The following is a 15,936-nucleotide window of genomic DNA, read 5'->3' as shown; positions in this document are numbered from 1 at the left end:
TGGCCAATCTAATTGGTTCCCGACCGGTTTAGGCGGTTTTTGTACACTCTTAGTTCGTGATAAGTCTCATATTCAATATGTTCTTGTGTTATTTTTCTTTCACCACACTTCCTTTAGAGGCTTCCTATGCACTTAACGGATTGTTGCCCTCATGTTCATCATCAATCTCATATATCGGTTGTTTCTACTCGCCATCCACTTGCGCCACATGCCACAAAGACACTTTTGTCAGGTCATCAGTCGAATCTCAAGTCTCATCCACTTGTTCGACAACGTGATCTTATCTCCAAACTCAAGATGACCTCTTTATCAATATCCCAAGTTTGAGGGGATGTTAGAATATTACCATACTTAGAATATATTCATAATAATCTATCATGTCCTGTAATATGACTTATTGTTTATTATTTTTAATTTATTGTGTAAATTGATTAGTGTCAAGTAGTATAATTGATTTATTGTATTTTCATTATTTCTCGAACCTCATTCGTCTATAAATAAGAACATATGTTATGTATTCAAAGAACAATTTGAGAATAGCAAAGATGTAGCCTCTAAAATCTTTCTCTTCCTTCTCTCTTCTCCATCTCATTTTATATTTTATTTTTATCTTTCTTCAACTAGGATGCTTAATTCAATTGCAGAAAGATGAAGTCAGCTAGAGGACTGATCAACGCAAGGAGCTGATTGAATAATGAAATTAAGAACAAGTGGGTGGAGGCCAGGCAACGATAGAGAAGGGTTTGGGTGAAGGAATAAGATATGAGAAATGCTATTATGTCCTCTAATTTATACCAGTACTCATTTTGTCCCCTTTGACGTAGCTAGCACTACAATGTGGAGCCACGTGGTTTATTAATTAACAAGATTAAAAACACAAACATAAATGGGTAGAGTGAATCTCAGATTTTTAGTCTTTTATGTTTTCAGGCATCATTTTATTTTGAATATATGTATTTTTAACTTTTTTAAAAAGTCAGGACATTGTAGCATTACTCACAAGATATGTAAAACAAAAGGGATTCCATGAAACACAAAGGCATTACTTAACAAGTCATAAAATAGGTATTATATTGTTAATAAGGAATTAAATATTGATGGAATATATAATTATATATATATATATATAATACATAGATATGAGCAGAATCACAAGTCTATAACCAGTACTATATATTTTGGTTCCGTGTCTTAGTGTAGGCCATGACATATATAGCTTAATTATAATTGTCATTCAATGAGTTGAAACAATTAGCTACATTTATTCATATTCCTTCTCCACTAGTTTTAACGCGAGGGGTTAAAACAATAGTTTGTATATAAATATATATATATATATGTATAAGTTCGTTGATCATCTTTTTCAATTAATCTGAGAAATAATGAGAATTTTTGTAACACTCCATGCATGATGATCAGGTCATGATCATCAATATCCTAGCTAGCTTATAAGCAGCGTACTCATACTAATTAATAAAACACTTAATTAATGATCAGACATGAAATAAAATTTTGAAAACATATTATATAAAATAATTAATTTAACCAGAAAGTACTGCACTAATTTAAGCTTAATTACTCTTTCCGGCAAGTGGAACTGACGATTTCATCCAGTAATCGGCTAAGACAAAGATGAAGTGTTCCACTAATCACTCGTATATCAGAAGGCACTAGCGGGCTGGTACTTTTAAGCTGTAGTGTGGAGAGTGGAGACTTTCTGCGCGCAATTCCCAACAAATATAAGCAGGTTATTATTTACAGGTCGGATCCAGATGATCCTTGATTTTCATGAGTGGAGTCCAGCAGCGCTAGCACATTACATTGTGAATCATTTTGGTGGGAGGAGTATAACGTCTAAACAATAGTCTCTCCAACTTAATTATTTAAGTGTGCATATATAATAAATAGCTTTGGAGATTTCTGATCGATCAGTCATATTGTGGTGGGAAATTAAGGATTAAAATGCAAGAAGAGCAGGACCAAGAGAGTAGCGTGAGAGATGGAATTAGAATTAGAAGCAGTACTACTAAGGGAGAGGCGTGTGAAGAGTTTAGACAATATATGTATTGCATATTCGCTAATTTTTGCTTAGCAGGTTACAACATAGTCTCCAAGATCTCTCTCGACAAAGGCATGAGTCGTTATGTGCTTGTTGCCTATGGACATGCTTTCGGAACTCTTGCTACTGCTCTTTTCGCATTTCTCTTCGAAAGGTACTTACCATTTTTCTTTTTCTTCTTCTCTTGTTTTCGCATTCTTCCAATCTGTTGTGTCATCTTCTTCCGCGCTGACCAAAGGATCAGAAAGGGAAAAAAAAAAGGGGAGAAAATCTTTTTCGTTTCATCAAGTTTAACTAACCATTGTACGGTACTCCTTTGCAGGAACAATAACAGCAAACTAAGCATAGCAATCTTAAGAAATGTCTTCTTCTTGGGTCTCCTGGGGTAAGTTGTATGCGAGATGAATGGGTCATGGTCTGCCCTTCTCTATATCTGCAGGAGCCTGTTTTCTAGTTTTTTCAAGTTGGCATAACAATTTAAAGTTTCTGCTAATTCCTTGATTTTTCTCTTACTTTCAAATTTAGACCTGTGCTTGGGAGGACGCTGTTTTTCGCAGGACTGGAATACACTTCTCCAGCTTTTGCATCTGCGTTGGGCAACTTAATTCCATCGATCACCTTTATCTTGGCCGTTTTGTGCAGGTACGACGAAAACAAAATATACCGTTTAAAGTAGTTTGATATACATACGGAATAGTAAGAAGAGATGAGATGATTTTAGATTAAATTTAAAAATTGAATAAAATATTATTTTTTATTATGATTATTATGTTAAGATTTGAAAAAATTAAATTGTTTATTATATTTTGTGTGAGAATTTAAAAAATTTGTAATAATGAGATATGATGAGATAAAACCGTTTTCGTATCTAGACGAGGCCATAATCTTAATTATCATGTACGTCAGCTTATGAGTTTAGCAGATGAGTGGTGCTACTCTGCTGCTCAGAGTGCACCGCTCCATCTTACCGTTAGTTCAAAATTTCATTTTTCTTTTTCTTCAATTGTTTTATTCATATTTTTTTATCAGTTTAAAAAAATTTAAAAATATAAAAAAAAAATCAATACATTAATACCCACTTCCTTGACTATTAAGTAAAAAAAATTAAAAAAATTAAAATATATGAAGTGTCAAAATGAGAGAACAAAGTAGCATTTTTCTTAACAGATATATTCCTTCTCTTTCTATATTTTTGAATTCTTTGTAAACAAGGAACGAAATAACACTCCTCGTTTGCACTTTATCATAAACTTTCATGAGTTCACAATTTAATTCAATCTATCAATTTTTTTAATTGCGTTCAAGAAGTGCAACATACATAGAAGTAAACTCATGAAATAACGTAGATTTATGTGATCTGTTAAATCTATTTTACGATAAAAATAATTTTATAATTTAACATATTATAATAAGTCACATCATTTTATAAATTTACTTTTGTGTAATCGAATAAAGTATTTATCTTTTCATTTTTTCAAATTGCACTCCAACTACCAAAATCAATAATTTCCACTCCAAACTATCATATTTTTATGGCTTGCAACCATAAAACCTAACTTTCCAAATGAATTGTCTAAATATCCTCATTGAAAAGTTAAAACTTTTTTAATTACCATTTAATGAGAGTCAAACTAATATAGCTAGTAACAAATAATAAATGACAAAAAAAAGTACAAAACATTAATAAATAAAAATATCAAACATTAATCATAAGTAAAAAGATATAACTAATAAAAATAAGAATGAATAATGAGTATTAGAAAAATTAATGATGATAATAAATTATTAATAACAAAAACTTACAGCACTACAACTAACAAAAATAATAAAATCCAAAAATTAACAAACAACAACAACAATAAAAAAAATACATATAATAAAGAAATAACAATAATAAATAAGAAGAAAAATAGTAAATAGTAAATAACAACATATAACAAAAAGAATAGAAGAAAACCATCTTCTTGCACAAGTAGAGCTAGCTGGCATTTGCAGGGGTCTCCCCCCATCTACAACCACGTAGCGGTGGATTCCTCGCTAGCAACCTATGGGTGGCTTGGGGCCACCATGCATGGAGGTGGCCGAACCTCCGTAATCGCACTCTATCTCTCTCTGTTCATGGAGGGTTTTTATTTTTTATTTTTTATTTTTTTATTTTGTTTTACTAAGATTATTTTTGTGTTTAGTCTTTAATTCTCTATATTCAATCTAAGCAATGCTACTTATCCTCTCATCATCCCATAATGTGATACTAAATTATTGAAAAATTATTAATATTTGTTATGTTTTGCTTGTCCAGTAATAATTTAATGCAACATTAAGACATGTTGAGAAGAAGATAGTTAATTAAAAGGATAATGAATATGACTTAATCTGGTTCAAAGAATGCATCACTACAGTTTCATACTCAGTGATCATCAACAGAAATCGATGTGGTTTCTTTCATCCATCTATAGGTCTTAGGCAGGGGTCCTTTATCCCCCTTCCTCTTCATCCTTGGAACAGAAGTTCTCACAAGAATCATTACAAAAGAAGATCATCTTAGTCACCTCAGGGGCATCACTATTAGTAGGAATGGCCCCCCTCTCTCACATCTCCTATTTGTTGATGATATGATTCTCTTTGGTAAAGCTTCTAGGAATAATGCTCAAAGATTCCAAAATTGCCTAGAAAAACACTCTCTCTAGTCAGGTCATAAAGTCCATGATGCTAAATCTTCCATTCAATTTAGTGGCAACACTTTACCTCGAATTAGAAGAGAAGTGAAAGAGATCCTTGGATTCAAAATTGTCTCCTCCAATATTAAATATCTTGGCCTTCCCCTCTCATTCAAAGCCTCAGAAAAAGTTCATTTTGAAGAAATACAAAGGAAAATTGTTCAAAAATTAGTAGGGTGGAAAGCCAAGCTTCTATCTCAGGCTGGTAGAACCACTTTAATTAGATCAGTAACTAGATCCATACCCTCTTATCTATATTGTCCACTCTTTTGATTCCTAAAGTTGTTACCAATTACATTGACAAATCTTTCATGAAATTTTGACGGGGATTCCCACATGAAAATTCTCACTACTTCACTCCTAAATTGTAAAAATCAATTTGCAAGCCTAAATCTGTAGGTGGCCTTGGTCTAAGGTTAACCTCTAATTTCAACGAGCTCTCGTTAGCAAAATAGGTTGGCAACTTGGAAGAAAATGCTTACTGATAAATACTTGAGAAGCTCTTCTTTCTTTGTAACCAGTCCAAAAACCACTGACTCATGGATATGGAAAAGGATTTCAAAGCAAAGAGAGTTTCTAAAAAATAGTGTGCTTTCATATTAACAATGGCTTAAGCACAAGGGTTTGGTCTGATCCTTGGATCCCCACTCTTCCCTCATTTCAACCCAGTACAAAATTTGCATCCATTCAGAAGGCCTTAACAGTCTCTGAACTAACAATAGAAGAGCCAAGAAGATGGAATATAATTTTACTATAGGCTATTTTCCATCAAGATTCAATGAAGGAGATTATAAAAATCCATCTTGCACAAATTGAGTTCCATAATTTGGAAGACAAACTCATTTGGACCCATCACACATCTAGGAAATTCTCAGTCAAGTCGGCCTATGCAACTATTACCATGAATCACAATCACACCAGTCCTCTTGATCGGTTTCGTAATTGGAGAAAACTTTGGAAAATAAAGATCCAAGATTGTCTAAAATTTTTCTGCTGGAAAACTATCAACAACATCACCCCCACAAAATAGATTTTGAAAAGATTTATGCCTTTGAGTGATGAGGAAACTCAATGCCCTATTTGTAACATTGAGGAAGAAACACAAATTCATCTCTTTTTGAAATGCACTTTCACAATAATTCTATGGAGACACTCTCCTTAGCCTTTGAATATCTCCAACTTTGCTAATAATGATATTAGCCAATGGATGGATTGTGTTATTACCCCTTCAAAGAGCCTCAATATTCCTAGTAGTGAAGAACACTACTTCCAAACTTTTGCCATCATAACCATGGACAACATTTGGTTTCTTAGAAATAAGATAATCCATGAGGCCTTCACACCTAATATTGAGAGTTTTGTCTTTGGCACCCTAAATATTTATAAAGAACACTGTGATGCTTGGAATAATAAACATGTTAATGAAAGCCATAATCGGAGAGCCACACCTAGAGAACACTACACTTTAACATTTGATGTGGCGGTAAGAAGCTCAGGCAACACAGTAGTAGCCATATGCAGATCAGAGGAGGGCTCTTCAATTTTTTTCCAAACCGGATTTATCCCAAGCTTGCTTAAATCCAAACCATGGAAAAGCTACAACAATGCTCATAGGAGTCATGGAAGTCAAGGAAAAACATATTGAGAAAATTGTAATTGCAGGTGATTCACTAACAACACTACAAGCAGTGAATGATCCAGAAAAGATTTCAGACTAGACTGTTCAACCTATTATAAATGATATCAGGAAGTTATTGCAGAATTTTCAAAGCTGGCAAATCAGGAAAATTCATCGAGATCTGAATCGATGCGAGCATTCTATTGCGTAATGGGCAGCTTCCAATAGTCTCTGTGGAAACATACCCCTCATCTCAATTCTCCCTTGTCTTTTAAACTTCCATGGTGATAAAAGACCCACCTTTTTGTTGTAATTTTTAACTGTATTGGATGATTGTGACTACTTGTAATTTACTGTTATGAATACAACTTTGTTTGCATAAAAAACAAAAAGAATATGACTTAATCCTAGATCAGGGATTCCCTCCCCATATTCTCATTCTATGCTTCTTAAGTTGATAAATCTTGCTTGGCATATTCAGGATGGAGAAAGTAGACATCTCCAAGCGTGGTTCTCAGGCCAAGATATTGGGAACCATCATTGCCTTTGGAGGAGCAACACTGATGACCCTATACAAGGGTCTCACTTTGATTTCTTTTCATTCTCAGCGCTCGCATCAACCGACCACCGGATCGAGATCAGTACTTTTAGACAAGGATTCAATTAAGGGCTCCTTGATGCTTCTAGTTTCATACATTTCATTGTCAGCATTCTACATTTTACAGGTGAAATCCCTTGAGCCAATGCTTAATATATAAGCGATACAAGCAATTAGTATCGCTTATATATGATACTCCAAATCCTGATCCACAGGTATTTTAAAAGTCCTTGAATTATAGTTCTTGTTTTCAAATACGAAGATTGATCTACCATTTGGCTAAACCAATGTGCGTGGATGCTCTAAAAATCTCTTTTTTGTACAAAGATATCAATCTCTCTCGTCTGTACCAATTACACAGACATTGCATGTTATACTCTTCTAATTGAAACGTGCATGTGTGCTTATCATAATTTAAAATAGAAACAAAAAGTGAATTGAGTATGTCATTTAACTAGAAGCAAGGTGGATGTCAGATTATAAGTAGTTCCAGGGGATCGATGGGTAGTTTAATTTCTTGAAAGTTGGATTGTTTTGGCGTTGCTGATCCAAGACTGACCAACATTGATCAGTTTGTGAGCTGCAGTTATAAAGAGGATTGGCCTGATCCTTGGCATTCTCTGTTTTAGATCTCCATAAACTCATGTTCAGTTTAATCACAAATGAAGTAGGTCAGGCCTCTCTTTGTCTGAATATTTAGATTGTTAGCTCCAATATATATAGAAGGGAACAGAATGCATGATAATTGACATGATGACATGATTATTGCAGACAATTACAATCAAAATGTATCCGGCACCAATAACTCTCACATCATTAACTTGTTTATCGGGTGCTGTTCTCTCCACAATCATGACAGAAATTCTGGATCATAAAGCTTCCTCATGGAAGTTGTCATGGAACATCACCCTTCTTGCTCCCATCTATAGTGTATGCTTCTATATGTCACCCCATGTCTTCTTTATATATAGGATTCTTCAAAATCTAAATTTTTTGACCTTTTTTTTTTTATTTGGCAGGGGATTATGATATTTGGAATTACAGTTTATGTTCAAACGTTGGTAGTAAGAAAGAAGGGTCCAGTCTTCATGACAGCGTTTAGACCATTGGCCACAATAATTGTAGCCATTATGGGACTGCTCATTTTAGGAAATGCTTTATATATGGGAAGGTATGTACGTGGATAGATTAATAATTGCTAGCTTTTGGTCTACCAAATGGATTTATTGTGGTATTTTCTACTTGCATTTCAGTATTATTGGAGCTACATTGATATTTCTTGGTCTGTACGCCACTCTATGGGGAAAAGAAAAAGAGAGAGCAGAGAAGCTGTTCCAGCAAACCATATCTGAAGAAGTTATTGAAATTAAGGAAGTAAAACAATAGAGTTAGGTATTTAAATGGTGGTTTCCTATTAGAAACTTAAGTGTCAACTCATATATATTGATAATATTTTACTAGGTTAATATGATACTTAGGCCTCGTTTGGTTACACAAATGAGAAAAGATGAAATGAAAGTTGAATAAAATATTATTTTTATTTTCGTATTTGTGTGAGAGTTTGTGAAAGTTGTAATAATTAGATGAGATAAGATGAAACGATTTGTGTAACCCAAATGAGGCCTAAGACTACTCAGACTAGGTTGTGTTTGTTAGTGAAGTAAGCCTTAGACTGTTTCACTTCTATTCACTACTATTCACAAATAGTTCACTACTATTCACAATTTGTTAACTACTTTTTCACTACTATTCGTAGATCATCTGAGATCAGCTCAGCATCCAAACATAGTAGAGTGTTCTGAGAATACTTTACTACAATTCATTATTTTATCATTATTTTTCACTAACTTTTCACTATTTTTTATTACTATTCACTATTAATCAATATTTTATCATTATTTCATTAATATTTTTTCACTATTATTCACAGAAGAGTCGTGCTACGTATAGTCCCCATTGGGGGCCTGCGTGTGCACGAAGATGGTGTTTAAGTAATTTTCCTATAATTTTGTTCAAATGTCAAAAATACCCCTCATTTCATCTTCCCTCCCTATAAGTAGAATTCTCGTAGCCACCAATACACAGGGAAACACCACCACAAATTGTTAAAAACCCAAACATTGATCCAAAAGCTCTAGGACTATTGGATACTAATTTAGTTAAATCTTTAACCCTCATGATCATAACATTCCACCACACTTACGAATCCGACGTCAACGGCGGCCTACTCTGTCGACACTAACCCGGTAGTAGCCCTTTCCCTTTTGGTGGCTTCACCTATCTATCAATATTCAATGACTTAACACTATGCTCATACAAAGTACCAAGACATTGTAATCCAGCCTATAGGTCGCCCCCTTCGTGACTTGAACCCGTGACGTGGTCCCTACTCTGATACCAATTATTAAAGACCCAACCATTGATCCAAAAGTCATAGGACTGTTGGATACTAATTTGGTTAAACCTTTAACCCTCATGATCATAACGCAAGCTGCCAACCCCTCGTCCGTTGACCCATACTCCTCAGTCGTCCAAAACAGAAACGCTGCCTCACCATCACCGAAGGCCCCTGTCATACCAAACCCAAAACAGAGCAAGCAAGTGGGTTTTAACTTTTTCCCACGTCTGTCCTCTTAGCCATCACGACGCCACTGCCAGTAGAAGATATCGGAGGACAAGTCTCCACCTTCGAACACTACCCTAGTTGACGCCGAGCACCCCAGCCCGTAGCTCCCATGTCATGCATGGTGCGTAAATCCTCCCTCTCACGCAACGGAAGCCAAGACCTCCTCCTTCTCCTTCTCCATCACGAGTTGCTCTCTCTCAATGAGTATAGTCTCTGCCGCATAGTTTTGGTCTTGGATGGTTGTAATTCTAAAAATTTGTTTGTAAAGTTCAACTTTCCCAAAGAGCCCATACATTTTATGGTCATTTCCTAAAACACCCGTCTTTAGGCGGGTTCTATATTGGGTCTAATTTTTGTTATTTTGTGAGAGCTTTATTTTAAATATAAGAACTTATAAAGAAAATAAATAAGGATCTAAATTATATTATTTAGTAATAATATTTTTTTAAAATCTGAATATCATAAGTAAATAGTAAGTGTGAGATTTTATTTTGAACCTTTAAATGAAATTTTGCTCCTTTAATAGATTTTGTTATAATTATGTTAAGAAAATATTAAACTAGAGATGTATTTTACATGGGCCTAGTTTTAATTGAGTAAAAATATTAGTCATGCACTTTATTTTTATAGAAATAATTTAGAGTTTAATAGTTAGGGAAATTAAGTGGATATCGATGAATTTGGGAATTAATGGTATTTTAGGGTTATGAGAGTTTTAGGTTTTGTGGAATTAAAATAGGTTATTTCAGTATTTCAAGTTCAATTACAAAATAAGTGTTCAATTGGAAAATTTACTCAAGTTAGATGACTATTCTATAGGTGATGATTGATATTCCTTGGCACTGTTGTGAGGAAATTCAAAGAAGTTAAGAAGTTCAGGTAAGTGGAGTTCCTATGCTAAACTTTGCATAAAGGAAAAGTCTGAGATTAATTTTATGAAAAATGTGCATGATATGTCTCGAAAATAAATGTGAAAACAATATCAGTCATGTGTTATGCAGTACTAATGAAACTTTGTATAAGAAGAAAGTGTTTTATGTCATGATCGGTGTAAACATGAGTTTATTTTTGGCATTCTATTTCTAAACTGTGCAAAAATGAGCAAATAAAATTTCGCATGATTAAGTGAAAATGCTTTGAATCTGTTTTTGATTTTGTGAAGATGATATGAATTCGTCCAATACTCTATGTTGATATGATGTGGCATCTAAAAAACTTTTGGCATGACTTTCTGATTCTGTATCTAATTATGTTCTGGTCCCAATTCTACTTATGTTTTATTCACTTATGATCCCGCCACGGGTGATAATAGTAGTATACGACCCTACCACGGGTGATAATAATGGTATACGGTCATGCCCCAAGTGATAATAGTGGTATACGACCCTACCATATGTGAAAGTAGTGGTCTTTGCTTGAGTGCACACCATTTTGATGGTAGAGTGATTTATGTACTGCTTGGCTATCCGCAAATGCACAACCCTACCACGGGGGGTTAAACATAGTATTTTGTTCTGATATGATGCTCTAATATGATGATGATGCTCAATTATGCTGTGCCAAATGATATTTTTGAATAAGAATATTTCCGAACGTTCGTTTTGGTATTTTTTATAACATGTTATGATTCTGTATTCTAAAACTACAGATATTTTGCTCTGTGTGAGATCCCTAATTAGTACGTTTTTAATTAGTTGTTTATCTGTTATTATTATTGGCTCTTTTATTTTAACTTATTATTATTAGTATTGGCATTTATTTTCTTATAGTATTATTAATGGATGTTTTATCTTATTTTAAGTTATTTTGTTCTATTTTATTTTCTTTCTATTCTTTTCTTTTTGAGTTGGGCTTTTGTGTAGTGATTTGTAGTTTTCATTTTCTGTTGGGCCATGTGTGTGTGTGCATGAGTTAGGGTCCATCTCGTGTGAGTAAAGGGGAGCCCGGCCCCTATTGAAAACAGCACTGTTTGGCGCAGCTGGAGAGAAAATCCTATGGGTTTCATCTTTTTCTCCCCTGTGCCGTGCAAGACCCTTCTCCTTTCTTCTTCTTATTTCTCTTTTCTTCCTGCTGTTGAGCCATGACCTCCCCTGCTGATCAGCCCGTGACGCCACCCATCTCCTCCATCGAATTTTCGCCACGCGTGCACTGGCCAACACCATTTCTCTCTTCATCTGCCACCACCTCCTTCTCCCCACCTCAAGCCTCCATGGTCGTCTTCCGCATCACTCAGCATTTTACTTTCTCTATGTGTTGTCTTCTCACCGCCACGCCACACGTCCAATGTTGCATGCACCACCGACCCTCTTTTCCACTGCCCGTGAGCCACACATTCACATCCTCATATGCAATCGAATCTCTCCCTACCACAACATCTCACCATTGCACGTGGCCTGCCTCGGAAGTGCCACGCGATGGTCTCATGAAGACCCCGCACCGCCCAAACCCACTAGTTGCAGCTGGTGCTGCGATGGCCGAGCCCCTTAACTCGGCCTATAAATAGGCCGAGCCTCCCCACTCTCAAAGCATTTCCACAATCGACCCTCTTCCCTTTCAGTAGCTCAGATTCAAGTTCTCAATCTTTTGGTCGTGTTCCAGAGTATGTGTGCTCCGCCGCACCCCACCGTAGCAAACACTCTCCTCCACCCACTTGCACTTAGGTCCGAAGCCCCTTTCGTAGAAACCCACCTTTGGTCATTGTTCTTCCCTTGTGCAGCCATTGTCCTCCATTTGCACCACCACTTTTGGCAACACCTCACGACGCGCACCCTTGACGTAACACGGGACCCGTTGACCTACACACGCAATCATCCAGAAATTGCCCGACCGCATTGTAAGTAATCTTCTGATACGACAACTCTGAGATTATAATAATTTTATTACACTAATACTTTTTCTGCAATCTAGTTGGTTGAGTTGGGCCTTAGCCCAGTGAAGAGTTGGGAATTAAATTGTAGTTGGGATGGAATTAGGCCTTGGGCCGAAAACAGAGGATGGGAAAATGCGTGTAGTTATGATTATGAATTTGTGAATTGTGAAAATGGATGTTTGAGATAGCTATGGTTGTATGTGTTTGTTGAGTGATTTGACATGTCATCCAATATACTGCTTATCATGCATTTGTGCCTTTTATATTATTGCTATCCAAGTTGTTTATATAACTATGATGTGTTCTGCCAAGTGGTCTGACTTGAAAATTGGGTTTTCATGTCTTGGTAATATTTTGTGGGTGTGTGCGTATCACGATCTCAAGTCGAAATTGGGCATTATCTCGGTGGTGCTTCTATGGTCACTCGGAAGCGTAATAAACTGATGTGACATCCCCTGGATTGTCGCTGGGCAACAACAGGCTCAGACGATAACGCTCTCATGCCGACTCTGTGGCCTCTCGTTAGTTGGGGTTAGAGGATGCTTGGTCATGGTACGCATCGGGCACAGAGCTAAGCATCGCTTATAATGTAGTCATACACACGATCGTTACCCGTGGTGTGACGAAGGATGCCAGGATGTACAGATGGTCCCTAAGGGAGACCATGGTGTACACTAGAATAAATGGTTATGGTTGGACTAATAGGGTTGTTGGCGTGTGTGATTAAAATGTGCTTTTTTGGAAAAAAAAGAAATGGGTGGATTTGTTCTTGCATGTTCTACTATGTGACTATGGATGTGCTGGTTGTATTAATATGTTTTAATCTCTTAGATGTTTGGTTGCTTACTTGTTGAGATTTCATAATCTCATTTTGGTATTTTACCCTATGGTTCCGTCTTATGGAACCATAGACTTTGACGAAAAGAATGAGTATGAGCCTAAGGGATCAGCTCCGCCGGAGGCATGACTGCTGATATGGTTGCTTTGGCGATATGGGATTTGTTTGCCCTCATGTTATGTTGTCTTCTTTTATTTTAAATTACCTGTCGGACGATTGTATAATCCTCTTGGAGAATATTTGTTGTTATACTGTTTTTAAATTTTCTGGTACTTAGTAAGAATGCCTCTTTCATTTTTCTGCTGCAAATATTACATTTGCACATTTATTACATGTTGTATACACTCTGAGCACCTATCGTTGGGGTGCGTGATCCATGTGGTCATCATCCCAGTGTCACGACTTCCACTAAATCACCCGTGGGGGGTCGAGGGCGCCACATTCTGCAGTATGAACTCTATAAATGTTCATATTTACATACTAGTATATGTTCTCTGCTTACTAAGTTGTTGATAACTCACCCCTTATCTTCACAATATTTTTCAGATAAATTTGATAGTTCAGCTAAAAATCAAGAGTATGAAGTATTAGCAAGATTTGATGATCGTAGAGGAATAAGTGTCAAATGGCACAAATAATTATTGGAGAGTCTTATTTAGTAAATTTATTATTTTCTATTGTTTTGGGTATTTTTGAGACATGGATATTTTTGAGTATTTATGCAAATTTTAATTTGTTATGTTGAGGTATTTTTTTGGTGTCTCTGTAAAGGAACATATATAATTGTGTTAAGCAAATAAGGTAATATTTTGTGCAGTCTTTGGAGTATATATAATTGTGTCTTTGAGAGATGATTTTGGGTAAAAGTAGCTAACTCTTTGGACCTTTGGGAGCGGGGCATTACAGAGCCAACCCCTGATTGTTCAAGGATACCCGGTTGAGCGTGCGAAACACGTCCAAAACAATGGCGTCATCTATGGGATCTATTTCCTATCAATTTGCTGGTTTGGTTACACAAAATCAAACTATCTCATTTCATCTCATATAATCATTACAATTTTTTCAAACTCCCGCATAAAATATAATAAACAATTCAATTTTTTCAACTCTCAAAATAAAAATAATATTATAACAATATTTTATTCAACTTTTAACAAATCATCTCATCTTATCTCATTTGAACTGCTTAACCAAGTTTAGAAATATATAAACATATAAAGTATATATTATATGCACCTCTCCTCATGCAAAATCACTACAAGAAAATTGTTTATTTGTGGCTAGCTATTTCTTACGAAAATGATTATTTCCTGTTAAAATGAGTCTGTTTTCATCGTAAATAGTCATTCTCGTTACAAATAATTTGTCACAAATATTCGTTTTTCTTGTAATGAATATAATATGGTCCAGAAGATTCACACAGGTATATAATTGACATAGAGTACTCTAGATTATGTGTCTCTCTCCGAATTGCGCACACTCCAAAATTCAGAAAATGAAAGTTATGGCCAGGTCTCGATATCATCTTAATTATGTGCTCAATTATTTATTTTATAACGAAAAATGCTAGTACTCTTGCTGGGTTGTTGATGGGATTTTTTTTATTTAATGATTATATAAGGAAGTATTTTTTAATCATGTTGCGAATTTTTTTAAAAATATTTAAAAGTGTTAAAAAATACATGTACGTAAAAAAAAAAGATTAAAAAAAAAACTTACATAAAATGCACTAGAGAGAGCCCCAGCTGGAGCTCTCAACGGTGACTGTAGAGCCACCCATTTTTTAATACTAAAAGAAAAAAGAAAAAATTTATAAAAAAAGAAATTATGTACGTAAAGATATATAAATTAGATCTTTTGCGAGTCAAAAGTAATCTTGAAAAAGGGATCAATTATTTAGGTTGATAACTTTTAGGAGATGCTTTATATATGGGAAGGTATGTACGTTGATAGATTAATAATCGCTAGCTTTTGGTCTACTAAATGGATTTATTGTGGTATTTTCTACTTGCATTCCAGTATTATTGGAGCTACATTGATTTATAGTTTTTGGTCTGTACGCCACTCCATGGGGAAAAGAAAAGGAGAAAGCATAGAAGTTGTTCCAGCAAACCGTATCTGAAGAAGTTACTGAAATTAAGGAAGTAAAACAATAGAGTTAGGTATTTAAATGGTGGTTTCCTAGTAGAAACTTAAGTTTTATTAATTTGTTAAGGAAGAAGACAAAGTGGAGATCAAGGAGCAATAGTGTTGGAATGGTGGCTTGATTTCCTTTTGAAAATATCATTCTAGAGACTTGGCTTGATTGTGCCTCGACCCTAGCTCAATCTTGACTTGAGCAAAACATGGCTTGACCTTGACTCGAGCAAACTTCAAACAGATTGTTCGCTCGACATCCGTTGACATTTTGTTCAACCGAATGTTTAGTTCATGCGTCGTTTTATATATAAACATATTTTTGTAAAGAGAAAAAGTGAGAGTTGTGGCTAGAAAAAGAAAGAACTCCTTTTGTGAGATTTTGAGAGCTCATTGGGTGTATTAAGCTTGATGAGTGATTTGTGATTGCTCTCTTGTACTCCATATTTGTGATATTAGATTTCTTGAGATCGGC

General features: G+C 35.2%; 1 protein-coding gene across 1 annotated transcript; it reads left to right on the top strand.

Annotated features, from left to right (window-relative positions):
* Positions 1-1,962: 1,962 nt before the first annotated feature.
* LOC108998569 (WAT1-related protein At5g07050-like) lies at positions 1,963-8,378 on the top strand. Its single transcript, XM_018975133.2, has 7 exons — positions 1,963-2,213; positions 2,382-2,444; positions 2,585-2,701; positions 6,876-7,119; positions 7,764-7,922; positions 8,012-8,163; positions 8,246-8,378. Exons 1-7 carry the CDS (start codon positions 1,963-1,965, stop codon positions 8,376-8,378), a joined length of 1,119 nt encoding a protein of 372 aa, XP_018830678.1.
* Positions 8,379-15,936: the final 7,558 nt, after the last annotated feature.

This window comes from Juglans regia, chromosome 1, assembly GCF_001411555.2.
Source record: "Juglans regia cultivar Chandler chromosome 1, Walnut 2.0, whole genome shotgun sequence".
NCBI lineage: Eukaryota > Viridiplantae > Streptophyta > Magnoliopsida > Fagales > Juglandaceae > Juglans > Juglans regia.
This window is presented reverse-complemented; position numbering and strand designations above follow the sequence as displayed.